The 21,693-nt window shown below is 42.7% G+C and overlaps 1 protein-coding gene across 2 annotated transcripts in view; it reads left to right on the top strand.

Moving 5' to 3' along the window:
- The window catches only part of GATAD2B (GATA zinc finger domain containing 2B), a 124,245-nt gene that overhangs the window by 79,667 nt on the left and 22,885 nt on the right, over positions 1–21,693 (top strand). For both annotated transcript variants that reach the window (XM_023213809.3, XM_023213808.3), the window contains exon 2: positions 19,214–19,549. In XM_023213809.3, coding sequence (XP_023069577.1) covers positions 19,215–19,549 — 335 coding nt within the window. In that variant the 5' untranslated portion in view covers position 19,214. The remainder of the gene's footprint in view (positions 1–19,213; positions 19,550–21,693) is intronic.

The raw sequence follows: 21,693 nt of genomic DNA, 5'->3' as shown, positions 1-21,693 counted from the left end.
GCTTTGACTGTATGTAACACACTAATGATGACTAATTCATTGGAACTAAAAACAAGATAGGACTGAAATAAAAAATAAAAATTTAATAGAAGGCATAAAAGAGCAAGAAGGGCCAGGCACGGTGGCTCACGCCTGTAATCCCAGCACTTTGGGAGGCCAAGGCAGGTGAATCACGAGGTCAGGAGTTCGAGACCAGCCTGGCCAACATGGTGAAACCCTGTCTCTGCTAAAAATACAAAAATTAGCCAGGAGTGGTGGCGGATGCCTGTAATCCTAGCTACTCGGGAGGTTGAGGCAGAGAATTGCTTGAACCCAGGAGGCGGAGGTTACAGTGAACCGAGATCACACCACTGCATTCCAGCCTGGGCGACAGAGTGAATGAGACTCCATCTCAAAAAAAAAAAAAAAAAAAAAAGCAAAGAACAAGAAGGGGCTGGACATGGTGGCTCATGCTTGTAATCCTAGCACTTTGGGAGGTTGAGATGGGTGGATCACTTGAGGCCAGTTCAAGCCCAGTGTGGCCAATATGGTGAAACCCCATCTCTACAAAAAATACAAAATTAGCTGGGCATTGGTGGCACACACCTGTAATCCCAGCTACTTTAGAGGCTGAGGCAGAAGAATCACTTGAACCTGGGAGACAGAGGTTGCATTGAGCCAGGTTCACACCACTGCACCCTAGCCTGGATGACAGAGTGAGACTGTCTCAAAACAAACATAGCAAGAAGGAAGCACAGAACAAGCAGGGTAATAGAACAGAAGATGGTAGAAATAAAACTAAATGTATTAGTGATCATTATAAGTGTAAATGTACTAGTCAGTTTTTTAGAAACAATTTAATGGAAAAACAAATTCAGGTAAATACTGTCAAAAACATAAAGGTGTAGAAATTGAAATTCACAACAAAAAAAAATGTTGTAGGTAAATATTAACCAGAAAGTTAATGTCACCATACTAATATAAGACAAACTTTAAGGCAAAAAGAATTATTATGGGAATGGTTTTTGGGGAGTTTTTTTGTTTGCCTTTTTTAATAGAGAGAGGGTCTTGCTCTGTTATCCAGTGGAGTACAGTGGTATAATCATGGTAAACTGCTGTCTGAAATACCTGAGCTTAAACAATCCTTCCACCTCAGCCTCCTGAGTAGCTGGAACTGTGTACGCATGCCACCATGCCTGGTTAATTTTTTTTTTTGAGATGGAGTTTTAATCTGTCACCCAGGCTTGAGTGCAGTGGTGCAATTGCTCACTGCAGCCTCAGCCTCACAGGCTCAAGGAATCCTCCCACCTCACACACTCCCCCCCCCCCCCCCGCCCCCGCCAAAGTAGCTGGAACTATAGGCGCGCACTACCATACCTGGCTAATTTTTTATATTTTGTAAACATGGGGTTTTGTCCTATTTCCCAGGCTAGTCTTGAACTAAGCTCCTAGTACTAAGGAGCTCATGGGATCCACCCGTCTCAGCCTCTCAAAGTGCTGGGATTACAGGTGTGAGCCACCACCACGCCCAGCCTATTGTTTTAAATTATTGGTAGAAGACAGGCTATCACTATTTTGCATAGGCTGGAACTTTTTTTTTTTTTTTTTTTTTAAATTTAAACTGATACAGGGTCTGGCTCTGCCCTCCAGGCAGGAGTTCAGTGGCTTGATCAGGCTCATTGCAGCCTCAGCCTCCTGTGCTTAAGCAATCCTCATTGAATTGTCTTGGCACCCTTGTTGAAAAATCAATTGACCATAAATATTAGGGTGTATTTCTGAGTTTTTTTCCATTGATCACATATCTGTCTTTATGCCAGTACCACACTATTGTTATATCCATTGTAGTTTTCATCTCAGACACTAGTTTTCATCTCTAGAAATTTGACTTGAGTCTTTTTGTACATCTTCCATTTCTCTGCGTAACTTTTTGAACATAAGGAATGCAGTTACAGTATTAATAATCTGTTTTAAAGTCATTTTAATTCTAACAGAATTAGTTCTGGGTAAATAGATTTCTTCTGATTGATTATTCTTCTCATTATGGGTCATGTTTTCTTGCATCTTCACAAACCTGTTCATCTTTACTCAGATTCCAGACATTGTGAATTTTATGTTTTTGGGTGCTGGATTATTTTTGTTCCTATAAATCTTGAGGGTTGATTTGCAATTCAGTTATTGTATTTGTCAACTGTGTAGGTCTTCGTTTTTTTTTTGTTTGTTTGTTTGTTTTTTTAATTATATAATTTGTTAGGGCAGTACTTAAACTAAGCAGTACTTAGTTTAGGGCTAAAAGTTACCTAGTACTAAGGTAGGACTTTCCTGCACACTCTGCCCGATACCCCATAAATTTAGTTTTTCTAATCTGGCTGTTAAGAACAGGCACTATTCCTGGCCCCGTGTGAGTGCTGGGTAGTGCTTGCTCCATTCCTTTCATATGTTTTTTTTCCCCCCAGTCTTGGATAGTTTCCTCAGTTACATGTGCTGATCAACACTCTGATCTCCTCAGTATTTGAAGGGATCATTTTACAGATCTCTGGGCTTCTGAGACTTTATCTGCAGCTTTCTCTGCTGTGATACTCTGTCCTTTGAAATCTGGCTGCCATTATCTCATTATATTCTCAGCTCCATCTCGTCAACTCAGGAGTCTCTCAGGCTTTGCCTTAATCTCCCTCCCCTCCTGCATCATGTCCTGGAAACTCCCTTAGGGCAATAAGCCAGGCCAGTTGTAGAGCTCACTTCATTGCTTCTTGTCACTCTGGGGTCACTGTCCATTGTTGCCTGGTGTCCATTGTTTTCAAAACCCTTGTTTTTATGGTTTTTTTTTTCTTTTTTTTTTTCTTTCTTTTTTTCTTTTTTTTGGTGGTGGTGGTTCTTTTAGGTGATAGGGTAAATCTCTGGTCTCTTGAATCATCTTGACCAGAAGTGGAAATTGCAACATTGGTTTTAACATCAACAAATTGATCCCTAAATGCTGAGGTGGAGAATGGATAACTAATTGTATATTCCTGCTGTGGGATTCTACATAGCAGTTAAAGCAAATGAAGTAGAGCTTTATCCAGTTACTTGGACACATTTTAAATATAAAAAAAACTGAAGGCTGGACATGGTGTCTCACACCTGTAATCCTGGTGCTTTGGGAAGCCAAGGCAGGAGGATCGTGTGAGGCCAGGAGTTCAAGACTAACCTGGGCAACATAACAAAACCCCATCTTGACAAACAGTTTTTTAAAAATTAGCCAAGTGTGGTGGTGTGTACCTGTAGTCCTAGCTGCTTGGGAGGCTGAGGTGGGAGGATTGCCTGAGTCCAGGAGGTCAAGGTTACAGTGAGACATGATCACACCACTACATTCCAGCCTGGGCAACAGAGTGAGATACCATCTCTAAAAAAAAAAAATACCAGCTGCAGTGGCAAAAATTAGCCTGGCATGGCAGCGTGAGCCTGTAATCCTGGCTACTCGGGAGGCTGAGGCAGGAGGATCACTTGAACCCAGGAAGCAGAGGTTGCAGTGAGCCGACATGGTCCATTGCACTCCAGCCTGGGTGATGGCGAGACTCTGTCTCAAAAATAAATAAATAAGGCTGGGCGAGGTGGCTCACGCCTGTAATCCCAGCACTTTGGGAGGCCAAGGTGGGTGAATCACCTGAAGTCAGGAGTTTAAGACCACCCTGACCAACATGGTGAAACCCTGTCTCTACTAAAAATACAAAAAAAATTAGCCAGGAGTGGTGGCAGGCGCCTGTAATCTCAATCTCAGCTACTCCAGAGGTCGAGGCAGGAGAATTGCTTGAACCCAGGAGGAGGAGGCTGCAGTGAGCTGAGATCGTGCCATTGCACTACAGCCTGGGCAATGAGTGAAATTCCATCACATACATACATACGTACCTACAAACAAAATATTTTAAAAAACAAAAACAATATTGGAAAGAAAAATGAAGGATAGTACAGAAGTGATAATTTCTAAAAATATACAAGATATTCTATATATTATTAATGGCTACATGTATGTGCAATAAACTTACTAAAGTATTTATGAGAATGGAAACAACATCTGAAGGAGGGAGGGGAAGAAAGGGTTGAGAGTGAAGTTACACAGTGCTTCAGTTTTATCTAATGTTTTGTCTCACTAAAAATAGGAGACCACATAGATGCCTAATGACTAGTGTCTAAAATACATAAAGAACTCTCAAAACTCAACAGTGAAAAGGAACAGCAAAGAGCTGTTAGGAAATGAGCAAAAGACATGAACAGAAGTTTCATAGAAGAGAATTACAGATGGCAGATAAACATGTAAAAAGAACATCAGTAGCCATTAGGGAAATGAAAATTGAAACCACAATGAAATTCTACCACACACCTATCCAAATGGCTTAAGTAAGAAATAATGACACCAGCCAGGTTCAGTGGCCCACACTTCAAGTCACTTCTCCTCTAGTGGCTGAGGTAGGAGGATGGAATGAGGCCAGGAATTTGAGGCTGCAGATTGCTAAGAGGGTTCCTCTGCACAGCCACTGCACTCCAGCCTGGGTAACATAGTGAGACCCCATCTATTAAATAACAGTAATAAAAATGACACCACCAAATGCTGGTGAGGGTGTGAAAAACCTGGATTTCTCGTACATTGCATCTGGGAATATATGATGGTATAGCTACTCTGGAAAACAGATTGGCAGTTTCTTATAAAACCAAACATTCACTTACCATATGACTCAGCAGTACCACACTTGGGCATTTATCCCAGATAAATGAAAACTTTTCTACAAAAACATTCCCATGAATGTTCATAGCAGCTTTATTCCTAATAGCCAAAAGCTGAAAACAACTCAGATGTCCTTCAGTGAGTAAATAAACCATGGTACATCCATACCATGGAATACTACTCAGCAATAAAAAGGAATAAACTGTTGGTACTTGTAGCCACTTGGATGAATCTCAAGGAAATTATCCTAAGTGAAAAAGGCCAATCCTAAACGTTACATACTGTATGATTCCAACTTTATAATAAGTTGAAAAGCTAACATTTTCGAAATGGAGAACAGATTAGTGACTTCTAGGAGTTAGGAATGAATGTAGCAGGAGATGGGAGGGGAGAGGGTAGATGTTATTATAAAACGGTAACGAGGGATCCTTGAGGTGATGGAATGGTGCTGTTTCTTAACTGTGATAATGGATACACGAACCTACAAATGTGACAAAATTGTGCAGAACTAAGTACATACAAATAAATACTAATAAAATGGGACATCTGAAGATCTGCTTATTGTATCGATGCTGATATCCTGGTGGTGATACGGTATTATAGTTTTGCAAGATGTTACCATTGGGGGAAACTAGATAAAGGGTATGTGGGATCTTTATCTCCATCTTTGAAATATTTTGTAATAAGAATATGCAATCTCTTCAGTGTGTACAATAAAATTCTCTGTGACCATTTGAGACATCTCGTCTTGTGACTATTTGAGTCACAAGAAGAGGAATCAGAAAAAATAGTGGAAACGTAAGAAATGAAAATTTTTTGCTTATTAATATTTACTTCAAAGTTTTTAGATTTTAAAAAGATAAATTAGAATTTATGAAAGTTATTTTTTTAAGAATATATTTTTGGGCCGAGCGCGGTGGCTCAAGCCTGTAATCCCAGCACTTTGGGAGGCCGAGACGGGTGGATCACGAGGTCAGGAGATCGAGACCATCCTGGCTAACACAGTGAAACCCCGTCTCTACTAAAAAATACAAAAAACTAGCCGGGCAAGGTGGCGGGCACCTGTAGTCCCAGCTACTCCGGAGGCTGAGGCAGGAGAATGGCGTAAACCTGGGAGGCGGAGCTTGCAGTGAGCCAAGATCGTGCCACTGCACTCCAGCCTGGGCGGCAGAGCAAGACTCCATCTCAAAAAAAAAAAAAAAAAGAATATATTTTTGGCCGGGCACGGTGGCTCACGCCTGTAGTCCCAGCACTTTGGGAAGCCAAGGCGGGCGGATCACCTGAGGTTGGGAGTTCGTCTGAGACCAGCCTCACCAACATGGAGAAACTGCATCTCTACTAAAAATACAAAATTAGTTGAGCGTGATGGCGCATGCCTGTAATCCTAGCTACTCGGGAGGCTGAGGCAGGAGAATTACTTGAACCCGGGAGGCGGAGGTTGCGGTGAACCGAAATCGCACCATTGCACTCCAGCCTGGGCAACAAGAGCAAAACTCTGCCCCAAAAAATAATCATAATTAGTAATTTCGGCAGGGCACAGTGGCTCATGCCTGTAACCCCAGCACTTTGGGAGGCCGAGGCAGGTGGATCACCTGAGGTCAGGAGTTCGAGACCAGCCTGACCAACGTGGTGAAACCCCGTCTCTACTAAAAATACAAAAAATTAGCTGGGCATGATGACGGGTGCCTGTAATCCCAGCTACTTGGGAGGCTGAGGCAGGAGAATCGCTTTAACTCGGGAGGCGGAGGTAGCAGTAAGCCAAGGTCATGCCATTGCATTCCAGCCTGGGCAACAAGTGAGACTCTGTCTCAAAAAAAAAGAAAGAAAATGTTTTCATTTCTACTTAGGAATTTTAAACCAAAACAGCTTTTTGTTTGAGACAGATTCTCGCTTTGTCACCAGGTCTAGAGTGCAATGGCATGATCTCAGCTCACTGCAACCTCCGCCTTCCAGGTTCAGGGGATTCTCCTGCCTCAGCCTCCCAAGCAGCTGGGATTATAGGCACCCGTCATCATGCCTGGCTAATTTTTTGTATTTTTAGTAGAGACGGGGTCTCAACATGTTGGTCAGGCTGGTCTCATACTTCTAACCTCAAGTGATCTGCCTGCTTTGGCCTCCCAAAATGCTGGGATTACAGGTGTGAGCCACTGCACCCAGCCTTCAAAACAGTTTTTTAAACTTACTTTTTATGTGTTAAATACTATTGTTTTGTAAGGATTGTTATCTCTTGTTCATTATAAATACTGATAACTTTTCATAGGTAACATAACCATCTTACGATCTTTTAGACTATTGCTACTTTAAACTTTTAAGTAACATTATATAACTATAGGCTTCACTTTCATCATTTTTGAGAATTAGAGGTTTTCCAACCTAGCTAACAATTTAGGTTTTTCTGTTCTCTGATGTGATTAAATGGAAGAACAAAGGACAAATATAAAGAGTCTTGTACATTGCCTTATACAGAGCAGGTACTCCAGTATGTTAATTTATTTTGTTCAAATAACCTCTTCATTCCCCTGTCCTCTGTCTGCCTCTCAGGATCCTCTTAAGTCTTTGCTGCAAATCCAGGTTTTGGTTTGATGTTGTCAGAAACTTCACAAGCATGAATGTAGAGTGATTTCATTTGGCATTCTTGTTTCTTATAGGAGTGTAGCAGCAAGTTTAAATTTGGACATTTTTCTTTTTCTGCTACAGTTGTTTGACACAACTACTCTCTTCCTTAAACTTTTTTTTTTTTTTGAGACAGGGTCTTGTTCTGTCACCCAGGCTGGAGTGAAGTGGCCTAATCTCAGTTCATTGCAACCTCTGCCTCCCAGGTTCAAGTGATGCTCATGCCTCAGCCACCTGAGTAGCTGGGATTACAGGCATGCGCCACCACACCTGGCAATTTTTGTATTTTTAGTAGGGACAGGCTTTTGCCATGCTGGCCAGGCTGGTCTCAAACTCCCAGTCTCAAGTGATCTGCCATCCTCGGCCTCCCAAAGTGCTAGGATTACAGGCGTGAGCCACTGTGCCCAGCCTCTGCCTTCTTATATACGGCTTTTCATCCTCACATTTCAGTAAAGAGAAAATTCACCCAAAGGCAAAAGCTGAAGCCAGGGAATAATCCTTTTCTCTGACCCTAAATCTCAGTCACCAACTCCTACCAATTCTGTGTTCTTCCTGTGAATGTAAAAGAGAAAATATGCACATGGTGGCGCGCATCTGTAGTTCCAGCTACTCAGGAGGCTGAGGCATGAGAGTTGCTTGAACCCAGGGGCCCAGGCTTCAGTGAGCCATGATTGCACCACTGTACTCCAGCCTAGATGACAGAGTGAGACTCAGAAAAAAGAGGCAGGGCACGTCTCTTTGCAGTGAGCTGAGATTGCACCATTGCACTCCAGCCTGGGCAACAGAGCAAAAACTCCATCTCAAAACCAAAAGAAAGGCAGAGAAAATGAGTTCATGTAAACATCCAAGTATGTATTTTTGTTATATGCACATCCTTCTACTGGAATGAAATTCTGGAAAACAGTAACCTAGTCTTTTTCTAAAAATCTTTACTCCTAATGCCTGACTTTGACACGTAGTATATGATTAATATTTGTGGGCTGAATGGTTGGATAGATGGGCAGATACTTGCTTCTTAAGAAGTACTTATTACACAGTACTTGCTTCTTAAGAAGTCTGGCTCTGAGAAGGGCGTTGTACTGTGTAATAGATTGTGGAAGTGAGCTAGACCTGTGTTGTAATTCCAGATTTACTCTCTAAAGCTTTGCAGCTGGGATACACCTCTTCGCACCTGTGAAGTGGAAACAATACTACCTACTTAGTAACTTGTTGAAAAGATTTAACTAAGTTTCTTCTCCAGCTGGAATGGAGAAAAAAAAATTTAAGTAAGAATACATGATAAAGTGCCCAATAGCATGTCTGGCTTTAAGTGGGTGGTTAGGAAATAGTAGCTGTTACTATTAGGATCACAGAAGAAACAAAAAAAGATTGGTTAGGCATTAAAAGGCAACGTGCAACCTTCATTTTACAAAATTTTCTTTTTTTTGCAGAGGAATATTTATGTGATAAATTTTCAGTGAATATTATTTTTACAAATTTATAATGAAGGCATAATTTAACTGTAGAATTTTTTTTTAGTATATTTATGAAGTTTTGCAACCATCACAACAGTCCATTTTAGAAAAACATTTACAACCACCCTAAAAAGATCATGTGTGTCCTTTCATAATAGTTATGTTGGATTTTGTTTTTGCAATTTTATTGTGGTAAAATATATGTAACGTAAAATTTACTATCTTAACCATTTGTAAGTATATAATTCAGTGGATTTAAGTACATTCACATTGTTTTGCAACCATCACCACTATCTACTTGCAGAACTACTTCTTCATCCCGGAGACTCTGTTCCCATTCAACAACCACCACTCCCCACCTCTACCTTAGCTGGAAACCTCTATTCTACTTTTTTTTGTTTGTTTGTTTTGTTTTGGGTTTTTTTGTTTGTTTTTGTTGTTGTTACTGTTTTTGAGATAAGGGCATCTTACTCTGTTGCCTAGGCTGGTCGTCAACTCCTGAGGCTCAAGCATTCCTCCCACCCCAGCCTCCCAAGTAGCTAGAATTATAGGCACTTACCACCATGCTCAGTCCTCTATTATGCTTTCTATCTTTAGGTGTCTCATATATGTGAAACCATACAATATTTATCCTTTTGTGTCTGGTTTATTTTACTCAGCATAATGTTTTCAAAGTTCGTCCATTTTACATTGGATTTTGAGGCAGGCATGGTTGTGAGTGCATAAAGTTGAGGTTTATAGATTAGTGAAGACAAGTAGCTGTGGACAGATTGGTCAGAATTCTCAAGCTATCTATTAGGAACGACTTACCTCAGACATTCATATATCTGGGTTCTGGTTTCTCGCAGCCTCTGATGGGTCAGTTTCTTTCTTGAATCATTAATGTATAGTAAGGGTAAATTTTTTGATTTACTTTCAGCTGTTTGTATAATGACAGTTCAAGGAGCCAAGGTAATGATGGCATCCCAAACTCTAGTTCTAGGTTATTGAATTTTGTTGTTTTGTCATATACTATCAATGCTCATGAATATATCTCAAAACTTAGAATACTGTAGTATATCAACTTAAATGTGTATATCTTGCTGTGTGTACTTAAGAGACAGGGTCTTGCTCTGTCACCCAGGGTGGAGTAGAGTGGTACATCATAGCTCACTGCAGCCTCAAACTCCTGGGCTCAAATGATCTTCCCACCTCAGTCACCATGCCCGGCTAATTTTTTTCTTTTTTTTTCTTTTTAATTTTTTTAGGCCGGGTGCAGTGGCTCATGCATGTAATCCTAACACTTTGGGAGGCCAAGGTGGGTGGATCACTTGAGGTCAGGAGTTCAAGACCAGCCTAGCCAACATGGTGAAACCTCGTCTCTACTAAAAATACAAAAATTAGCCTAGTGTGGTGGTGAACACCTATAATCTCAGCTACTTGGAAGGCTGAGGCATGAGAATCACTTGAACCTGGGAGGCAGAGGTTTCAGTGAGCCAAGATTGTGCCACTGCACTCCAGCCTGGGTGACAGACTGAGACCTTCTCAAAAAATAATAATAACAAATTTTTTTTTTTTTAGAGTCTCCCAGGCTGGTCTCAAACAGCCTCCAGTGATCCTCTTGCCTTAGCCTCTTGAGTCACTGGGATTACATATACAAGCCACTGCCTTACTGTGTACTTTTCTTTTTTTTTTTTTTTTTTTTTTTTTTGAGACGGGGTCTCGCTCTGTCACCCAGGCTGGAGTGCTGTGGCCGGATCTCAGCTCACTGCAAGCTCCGCCTCCTGGGTTCACGCCATTCTCCAGCCTCAGCCTCCCGAGTAGCTGGGACTACAGGCGCCCCCACGTCGCCCGGCTAGTTTTTGTAGTTTTTAGTAGAGACGGGGTTTCACCGTGTTAGCCAGGATGGTCTCGATCTCCTGACCTCGTGATCCGCCCGTCTCGGCCTCCCAAAGTGCTGGGATTACAGGCTTGAGCCACCGCGCCCGGCTTCTGTGTACTTTTCTAAAGTACAGACATACCTCAGAGATTTTGTATGTTCCATTCCAGACCACCACAATAAAGCAAATACTGCAATAAAGCAAGTCACACACATTTTTTGGTTTCCCAGTGTATATAAAAGTTATGTTTAGGCCAGACATGGTGGCTCACACCTGTAATCTCAATATTCTGGGAGGCTGAGGCGGGAGGATTGCTTGAAGTCAGGAGTTTGAGACCAGCTTGGTCAACATGGTGAAACCTCGTCTCTACTAAAAATACAAGAATTAGCTGGGCATGGTGGTATGCGCCTGTAATTCCAGCTACTCAGGAGGCTGAGGCAGTAGAATCGCTTGAACTCAGGAGGTGGAGGTTGTAGTGAACTGACATCATGCCACTTCATTCCAGCCTGGGCAACAGAGCAAGACTCTGTCTCAAAAATAATAATAATAATAAAAAAATATAAGTTATGTTTAGGCCAGGCGCGGTGGCTCACGCCTGTAATCCTAGCACTTTGGGAGGCTGAGGCGGGTGGATCACGAGGTCAAGAGATCGAGACCATCCTGGCCAACATGGTGAAACTCCGTCTCTACGAAAAATACAAAAATTAACTCGGCGTGGTGGCACGCACCTGTAGTCCCAGTGACTCGGGGCTGAGGCAGGTGAATCACTTGAACCCGGGAGGCAGAAGTTGCGGTGAGCCAAGATCGCACCACTTCACTCCAGCCTGGGTGACAGAGTGAGACTCTGTCTTAGAAAAAAAAAAAAGTTATGTTTACACTATGCTGTAGTCTATTAAGTGCAATAGGATTATGTCTAAAAAAACAGTGTATACATCTTAAATAAAAAGGCTTTCTTGCTAAAAAGTGCTAACAATCATCTGAACCTTCAGTAAGTCGTTGTCATTATCTTTTAGCTGGTAGAGTGTCTTGCCTCCATGTGGATGACTGCTCACCCATTAGCGTGGTGGTTGCTGAAGGTTGGGGTAACCTGGCAATTTTTTATTTTTTATTTTTTTTGAGATTATAGGCGTGAGCCACTGTGCCTGCCCAACCTGGCAGTTTCTTAAAATAAGATGATGAAGTTTGCCACATGGATTGGCTCTCCTTTCGTGGAAGATTTTCATGTAGCATGTGGTACTCTTTGATACCATTTTATCCACAGTAGAACTACTTTCAACATTGGCGTCATTTCTCTCAAACCCTGCTGCTGCTTTGTCAACTTAAGTTTATGGAATATTCTAAATCTTCTGGTGTCATTTCAACAGTGTTCACAGCATCTTACCAGGAGTAGATTCCATCTCAAGAAACTACTTTCTTTCATCTATAAGATGAAAACCAATTTCATCTATAAGAAGCAATTCCTTATCCATTCAAATTTTGTTTGTTTGTTTGTTTTTGCTTTTTAAAGAGACTCAGTTGTGGTCTGTCACCCAAGCTCGAGTGCAGTGGCATGATCATAGCTCATTGTAACCTCAAACTCCTGGGCTCATGCAATCCTCTCACCTCACCCTCCTGAGTGAGGTGCATGCCACTGTGCCCAGCTAATTTTTTTTTTTTATTTTTTGTAGAGATGGGGTCTCACTTTGTTGTCCAGGTTGGTCTCAAACTCCTGAGCTCAAGTGATCCTTGTGTCTCAGCCTCCCAAAGTGCTGGGATTACAGGCATGAGCCACTGTGCCTTGCCCAGGCTCCCTTCTAATTGTAGTTTTCTTGCTGTTTCTACCACTTTTGCGGTCATTTCTTCCATTGAAACCTTGAACCTATCAAAGGTCATCTGTGAAAGTTATAATCAACTTCTTTCAAATTCCTGTTAATGTTGATAGTTTTAGGCTGGGCGTGGTGGCTCATGCCTGTAATCCCAGCAATTTGGGAAGCCGAGGCAGGCGAATCACCTGAGGTCGGGAGTTCGAGACCAGCCTGACCAACATGGAGAAACTCTGTTTCTACTGAAAATACAAAATTATCTGGGCCTGGGGTGGCACATGCCTGTTATCCCAGCTACTCGGGAGACTGAGGCAGGAGAATTGCTTGAACTGGGAGGTAGAGGTTGCTGTGAGCCGAGATCGCACCATAAAGAAAAATGTTGATAGTTTTGCTTCCTCCTGCAATGGTAAATAATTTCCAGGAGGTTTTTAAAATTTTTATTTGTATAGAGACAGGGTCTTGCTGTGTTGCCTAGGCCAGTCTCAAACTCCTGGACTCAAGTGATCTTCCCACCTTGGCCTTGAAAGCACTGGAATTACATGTGTGAGCCACCATGCCTGGCCTAAAATATATTAATATTTCTTTTTCTTTCTTTTTCTTTTTTTTTTGAGACTGAGTTTTGCTCTTGTTGCCCAGGCTGGAGGGTGGTGGCATGATCTTGGCTTACTGCCACCTCCCCCTTTCAGGTTCAAGCGATTCTCCTGCCTCACCCTTCCAAGTAGCTGGGATTACAGACATGTGCTGCCATGCCTGATTTTGTATTTTTAGTAGAGATGGGGTTTCACCATGTTGGTCAGACTGATCTTGAACTCCTGACCTTAGGTGATCCACCTGCCTCGGCCTCCCAAAGTGCTGGGATTACAGGCATGAGCCACCATGGTGGCCCAGCAATGTTTCTTACATGGGAAGACTTGAAAGTCAGAATTACTCCTTGATTCATGGTCTATAGAATGGTTGTGTTAGCCACATGAAAACAACATTAATCTCCTTGTTCGTCTCCATCAGAGCTCTTGGTGACTGGGTGCATTGTCAATGAGCAGTAATATTTTGAAAGGGATCTTTTTTCTGAGCAGTAGATCTCAGCCATGAGCTTAAAATATTCAGTAAACCATACTGTAAACAGATGTGCTGTCATCCAGACGTCATTGTTCCATTGAGAGAGTACAGGCAGAGTAGATTTAGCCTAATTCTTACCTTTTTCCTAAGAGATGGAGTCTTGCTGTGTTGTCCAGGCTGGAGTACAGTGGCTATTCACAGGTGCAGTCATAGTGTTCTACAGCCTCAAAATTCTGAGCTCAGGCAACCTTGCTGCCTCAGCCTACCACATAGCTGAGACTACTGGTGTGCACTACTATGCCCAGTTTATTTAACGTAATTCTTAAGGGCCCTAGAATTGTTGGAATGGTAAATGATCACTGACTTCAATTTAAAGTCACCAGCCATATTAGCCTCTAACAAGAGAGTCAGCCTGTCTTTTGAAGCTTTGGAGCCTGGTATTAACATCTCTCTATGAAAGTCTTCCAGTAGAAGGCTATTTTGTTTACATTGAAAATGTACTGTTCATTTGGACTTACAGATGAATACAGTAGATACTGAGTACTCTAAAAAGGGGAGGAATGGAGTAGAGGATAAGGGTTGAAAAACTACCCATTGGGTACTATGTTAGCTACTTGGGTGATGGGTTCAGTAAAAGCCCAAACCCCAGAATTATGCAATATATCCATTTAATAAACCTACACATGTATCCCTTAAATCTAAAATAAAAATTAGAAAATTTTAAAAAGGGAAAATAATATACTGTTAATGTGTCACCTTTGTGGGTTATCTCAGCTAGATCTTATGGATAACTTGCGTTAGCTTCTACATCAGGACTTGGCTACTGCTGTACCTTGTACTTTTGTGTTATGGCATGACTTCTTAAACCTCATGAACCAGCCTCTGCTAGTTTCCAGCTTTTCTTCTGCAGCTTCCTCACCTCTCCCAGCCTTCACAGAATTGAAGAGAGTTAGGGCCTGATTCTGAATTAGGCTTTGGCTTAAAGGAATGTTGTGGCTGGTTTGATCTTGCCAGTGCATTAAAACTTTCTCCATATTGCCAGTAAGGCCTTTGTACTTTGCCATTATTTGTGTGTTCACTGGAGTAGCACTTTTAATAATTCCTTCAGGAATTTTTTCTTTGCATTCACAACTTGGCTAACCTTTTTTTTTTTTTTTTTTTTTTTTTTGAGACAGAGTCTCGCCCTGTCGCCTAGCCTGGAGTGCAATGGCGTGATCTTGGCTCACTGCAACCTCCGCCTCCCGGGTTCAAGTGATTGTCCTACATCATCCTCTTGAGTAGCTGGGATTACAGGCACATGCCACCATGCTTGGCTAATTTTTTGTATCTTTAGTAGAGATGGCATTTCACCGTGTTGGCCAGGCTGGTCTCGAACTCCTGACCTCGTGATCCGCCCACCTCGGCCTCCCAGACTGCTGGGATTACAGGCGTGAGCCACCACACCCGGCCACAATTGGCTGTTACATGCAAGAGGGCTAGCTTTTAGCCCATCTTGGTTTTCAACAAGCCTTCCTCGCTGAGATTAATCATTTCTAGCTTTTGATTTAAAGTGAGAAACGTATGACTATTCCTTTCAGTTGAACACTTAGAGACCGTTGTAGGGTTAATAATTGGTCTAACATCAATATTGTTGTGTCTCATAGTAAAGAAGCTGGAGAAAGAGAGAGATGGGAGAACAGCCAGTCTGTGGAACAGTCAGAACACACACAACGTTTATTAAGTTTGCTGTCTTCTGAGTACAGTTCATGGTGCCACAAAATTATTAAAATAGTAATATTAAAGATACTGATCATTACCAAAATGTAACACAGAGACAGAGTGAGAACATGCTGTTAGAAAAATGATACCATTAGGGTTGCTTAATACAGGGTTACCGCAAGCATTCGTTTTTTGTTGTTGTTGTTTGTTGTTGTTGTTTGAGACAGTCTTGCTCTTGTTGCCCAGATTGGAGTGCAGTGGCACGATCTTGGCTCACTGAAATCTCTGCCTCCCAAGTTCAAGCGATCTTCCTGCCTCAGCCTCCCAAATAGCTGGGATTACAGGCGTATGCCACAACACCCGACTGATTTTTGTATTTTTAGTAGAGACAGGGTTTCACCATGTTGGCCAGGCTGGTCTCGAATTCGTAACCTCAAGTGATCCGCCCGCCTTGGCTTCCCAAAGTGCTGGGATTACAGGTGTGAGCCACTGTGCCTGGCCTTGTCTTCCTTTCACACAGTATCTGCAAAGCACAATAAAGTGAAATGCAATAAAATGAGGCATGGCTATACTTACTTCATCTAGGTATATAATCAGTTGAGTGGCAGACTTTTCCTACCCTCCCCAACTTACCATAGTATGCCCAGTTACTACTCTCAGTTATATAGTGCTGATTGAAGTACTGAAGACATTGTTAACTATAGAGTTGGGGGGTGTTCTGAAGCACTCCACTTTCTAGTCACTCCATCTGAAGATTTTTTTTTTTTTTTTTTTTTTTTTTTTGAGACGGAGTCTCGCTCTGTCGCCCAGGCTGGAGTGCAGTGGCCGGATCTCAGCTCACTGCAAGCCCTGCCTCCCGGGTTTATGCCATTCTCCTGCCTCAGCCTCCCGAGTAGCTGGGACTACAGGCGCCCACCACCTTGCCCAGCTAGTTTTTTGTATTTTTTAGTAGAGACGGGGTTTCACCGTGTTACCCAGGATGGTCTCAATCTCCTGACCTCGTGATCCGCCCGTCTCGGCCTCCCAAAAAGTGCTGGGATTACAGGCTTGAGCCACCGCGCCTGGCCTCCATCTGAAGATATTTTTCAGAAGTAAATTGGGAGGTGAAGTGTGATAAAAATGTTCTAAAGTTGATTATGATGATAGTTGCACAGCTTTGAATATGCTAAACGTCATGGAATTGTACACTGTACATAGGTAAATTGTATGATATGTGAATTATATCTCAGTAAAGCTCTTCTTTTTATTTTATTTTATTTTACTTTAAGTTATGGGATACATGCACAGAAACTGAAGGTTTATTACATAGGTATACATGTGCCATGGTGGTTTGCAGCAGCTATCAACCCGTCATCTAGGTTTTAAGCCCCACATGTATTAGGTACTTGTCCTAATGCTCTCCCTCCTTTTGCCTCCCACCTCCCGACAGACCCAGGTGTGTGATGTTCCCCTTCCTGTGTCCATGTGTTCTCATTGTTCAACTCCCACTTACGAGTGAAAACATGCAGTGTTTGGTTTTCTGTTCCTTTGTTAGTTTGCTGAGATTAATGGCTTCCAGCTTCATCCACTTCCCTGCAAAGGACATGAACTCATTCTTTTTTATGGCTGCTAAAGCTATTCTTTAAAAAGAGAAGGAATTAAAAAACAATACCACAAAATTCAGAAGTTTGGGTTCTGACTTTTCTCTTGTCTCTAAAAGGTGGGTTTCTGTCTGTAATCCCCAGCACTTTGAGAGACTGAGGCAGGAGGATCATTTGAGCCCAGGAGTTCCAGACCAGCCTGGGCAGCATAGTGAGACCTTGTCCTACAAAAAACTGAAAAGTTAGCCCAGTGTAGTGGCATGCGTCTCTAGCTACTCAGGAGGCTGAGGCGTGGAGGATTGTTTGAGCCCTAGAGTTTGAAGCTGCAATAAGCTATGATTGTGCCACTTGCACCCTACCCTGGGTGATAGAGTGAGACCCTATCTCTCAAAAATAAAAATAAAAACAGGCCTGGCATGGTGGCTAATGCCTGTAATCCCAGCACTTTAGGAGGCCGAGGCGGGCAGATCGCAAGGTCAAGAGATCGCTATGATCCTGGCTAACGTAGTGAAACCCCGTCTACTAAAATACAAAAATTAGCTGGACATGGTGGCACACACCCGTAGTCCCAGCTACTTGGGAGGCTGAGGCGGGAGAATCACTTGAACCTAGGAGGCGGAGGTTGCAGTGAGCTGAGATCTCACCACTCCACTCCAGCCTGGTGACAGAACAAGATTCCATCTCAAATAAATAAATAAATAATAAAGGGTGTGTGTTTCATTTTTTGGTTTTGTTTTGTTTTTGTTTTGAGACAGAGTTTCACTCTGTCACACCCAGGCTGGAATGCAGTGGTGAAATCTTTGCACACTGCAACCTCCACCTTGCAGGTTCAAGTGATTCTCATGCCTCAGCCTCTCAGGTAGCTGGGACTACATGAAAGTGCCGCCATGCCTAATTTTGGTATTTTTAGTAGAGACAGGGTTTCACCATGTTGGCCAGACTGGTCTCGAATTCCTGACCTCAAGTGATCTACCTACCTCAGCCTCCCAAAGTGCTGGGATTACAAGTGTGAGCCACTGCACCCAGCCCCTGTTTCTTTTTTTTTTTTTAATTGCAACTGGAAAATAATCTTTTTTATTTTATCCCTCCCTCCCTCCCTCCCTCTGTTGCCCAGGCTGGAGTGCAATGGCGAGATCTCAGCTCACTGCAACCTCCACTTCCTGGGTTCAATCAATTCTCTGCCTCAGCTTCCCAAGTAGCAGGGATTACAGGCACCCGCCACCCCACCTGGCTAAGTTTTTGTATTTTTAGTAGAAATGGGGTTTCACCATCTTGGCCAGGCTGGTCTTGAACTCCTGACCTTGTGATCCACCCGCCTCAGCCCAGTGCTGGGATTATAGGTGTGAGCTGCTGCACCCAGCCCTGGAATAGAAGAAAATTTTAAGCACTCCATTTTTACAAATGAAATTGAAACTTGGGAAGGTAAAGTAACTTACTAAGTACTTGACCTGGTTAACGTAAGTAGCAATTTTAACCTGTGTTTCTTTGACTTAAAAGATTTTCTTACTACTTTATCTTTACTGTTTCCTACCAGGACAACAACCCTGGATTTGAAAGTGTTGGAGAAAATCTAAATCTGAATTTGCATTTAGATTTTTTGTTGTTTGTTTCTTAAGACAGAGCCTCACTGTATTACCCCAGCTGGAGTTCAGTGGGGCGATCAGGCTCACGGCAGCCTCAACCTCCTGGTCTCAAGCAATCCTCCCACCTTAGGCTCCCAAGTAGCTGGGACTGCAGGCATGTGCCACCATGCCTGACAGATTTTTAATTTTTTTGTAGAGATGGGGTCTCACGATTTTTCTCAGGCTGGTCTTGAACTCCTGGGCTCAAGCAGTCTTCCCACCTTAGCCTCTGGAGGAGCTGGGAATATAAGTTGAGCCACCATGCTTGGCCTACATTTAGATTTTGTTAGTGTAAAAAAAATCAAAGTGAAAAGGGAAGATAATGATTAATTAGCTTATCATTAACAATTTTGCTTCATGAGTAAAGAAAAAAATAGTGCTTCTTAATCAGGCTAACCACCTAAGTCCTTCATTTTAAAAAGCATCTTAAGCTTCTTCAGATTTTGAATCTGCTAACCCTGGTAACATGCAGTTTACCTATGTAACAAACCTGCACATGTACCCTTGAACGTAAAATAAAAGCTAAAAAATATATATATATTTTCAGTCTGTATCCATGTAGAATTCAGGGCAAATATCAACAGGCCTCACTTATGTAAATTTAAGTTTACTTAAATTGCTGAGGTTGAATGGAGAAATCTCCTTTAATATAGATGTTCTAGGACAATATTAGAACATTAGCTTAGTTAACTTTGAACTGTGTGTGTGTGTGTGTGTGTGTGTGTGTGTGTGAGAGAGAGAGAGAGAGAGAGAGAAAGAGAGATTCTTGTTAGTAACTTTACCATCCCACCTTTTTAGAAATATACTATTTAAGGGACTTTATTCTGATCTTACTTGTAGTTTTCTTTCCATAGGATGGATCGAATGACAGAAGATGCTCTTCGCTTGAATCTGTTGAAGCGGAGCTTGGACCCAGCAGATGAGCGAGATGATGTCCTGGCAAAGCGACTCAAAATGGAGGGGCACGAGGCCATGGAACGTCTGAAAATGTTGGCATTGCTCAAAAGGAAGGATTTGGCAAATCTTGAGGTGCCACATGAGTTACCCACCAAACAGGATGGCAGTGGTGTCAAGGGCTATGAAGAAAAACTTAATGGGAATCTCAGGCCTCATGGAGATAACAGGACTGCTGGAAGGCCAGGCAAAGAAAACATCAATGATGAGCCTGTGGATATGAGTGCTAGACGGAGGTATGGCTCAGTTCAACTGCCTCCAGGGATAGGGTCATCTCATAAAGCCTATGAAAATGGAATGAATTCCTAAAGATTCTTAAAAGAAGATACATCATCGAGTTTGACCATAAGTTCATTTTATTTCCAAATGAAACCAGGTGCCTCAAAAACTGCTTAGCCTACAGAGAATCATAGTTCTTACTCTTAAGAGAAAAAATGGTCATTTTTAGATAAAGGGGGCACTAGAGAGCTGATAGGCCAAATGGAAATGAGTTCATAGATACCTTCAGTTTAATCTTCATGGCCATCTTAATGAGGAGAAAAATAGTCTTTTTGTCAGATAATTCCAGGAATTTTAGGATGTATTGTGGAGTCCCAGCTTTTATTGCATCCAAAAATGTAGGCCTAGCTTTTCTTGTGTCAGAAAGCAAATTATCTTCATGTGGTAAGTCTCTGCATTCTTGCTGTATCTGTACCACTTCCCCCAGCTCCCCCATATACGTATACATTCATTTGTACATGTATGTTACTCTCTCTCTCACTCACTCACACACGCAAACATGTTTTCCCAGGCCTTTTTTTCTGGTGTCTCTCAAGGTTGAGTACTTGAAACTGTAGAGCACGCAGTAAGGAGAGATACCTGGATCTGGCCAATGGTTGAGTCTACCTGTGCAGTGAATCATAGTGTAGATAACCCTAGTTTGGGTTTTTTTTTTTCTTTTTGTTTTTTATGAGTTTTTTTGGTGGTTGTGGTTGGTTTTGTTTTTTGGTTTTTTTTTTTTTTTTTTTTTTTTTGAGTCAGGGTCTCGCTCTGTTGCCCAGGCTGGTGTGTAGTGAGTGGCGTGACCCGCTGGATTCAAGCGATCTTCCCACGTCAACCCCAACTCACACCCCACCCCTGAGTAGCTGGGACTACAGGCACATCCCACCATGCCCGTCTAATTTTTGTATTTTTGTAGAAATGGGTTTTTGCCATATTACCCAGGCTGGTCTCAAATTCCTGAGCTCAAGTGATCCTCCCTCCTTCGCCCCCCAAAGTGCCAGATTACGGGCGTGCGCCCCGGTCCCCGCCCAGTTTTTCTTTTTGTTAAGATAGGATCCCACTTTGTTACACAGTCTTGAGTGCAGTAGCATGATCATAGCTCATTGTAACCACCAACTCCTAAGCTCAGGTTATCTTCCCGCCCTAGCCTCCCAAGTAGCTGGGACTGAAGGTGTGCATCATCACACCCAGCTAAATTTTGAATACTTTTGTAGAGACAGAGTCTCACTATGTTGCCCAGGCCGGTCTCAAACTCCCAGCCTCAGGTGATCTTCCCACATTGGCCTCCCAGAGTGCTGGGACTACTGTCATGAGCCACCACACCCAGCCTATAACCCTAGTTTGTGTGTGTGTGTGTGTGTTTTTTTCTTGAGTTGGAGTTTCACTCTTTTTGCCCAGCCTGAGTGCAATGGTATGGTCTCGGCTCACTGCACCCTCCACCTCCCGGGTTCAAGTGATTCTCTTGCCTCTCTACTCTCATGAGTAGCTGGGATTACAGGCGCATGCCACCACACCCAGCTAATTTTGTATTTTTAGTAGAGATGGGGTTTCACCATGATAGCCTGGCTGGTCTCGAACTCCTGACCTCAGATGATCTTCCCACCTCTGCCTCCCAAAGTGCTGGGATTATAGATGTGAGCCACCACACCCAGCCAACCCTAGCTTTTAAAACATTCAGTTTAGGCTGGGTGCAGTGGCTCACGCCTGTAATCCCAGCACTTTGGGAGGCCGAGGCGGGCGGATCACGAGGTCAGGAGATCGAGACCATCCTGGCTAACACGGTGAAACACCATCTCTACTAAAAATACAAAAACTTAGCCAGGCGTGGTGGCAGGTGCCTGTAGTCCCAGCTACTCGGGAGGCTGAGGCAGGAGAATGGTGTGAACCCAGAAGGCGGAGGTTGCAGTGAGCCGAGATTGCACCACTGCACTGCAGCCTAGGTGACAAAGCGAGACTCCCTCTGAAAAAAAAAAACCAAAAACATTCAGTTTATAAATAGTTCAGAAACAGCTGATAGCTGTGAGAATTAGTCTTCAGTGTTCAGTTGCCCTCCAAATGACCTTGCTGAGTTTGTTGTAGGACTGATCCAAAGCAGAATCTCTAAAAAGCTGGACTGATG

This window comes from Piliocolobus tephrosceles, chromosome 1, assembly GCF_002776525.5.
Source record: "Piliocolobus tephrosceles isolate RC106 chromosome 1, ASM277652v3, whole genome shotgun sequence".
In the NCBI taxonomy this organism is placed as follows: Eukaryota; Metazoa; Chordata; class Mammalia; order Primates; family Cercopithecidae; genus Piliocolobus; species Piliocolobus tephrosceles.
This window is presented reverse-complemented; position numbering and strand designations above follow the sequence as displayed.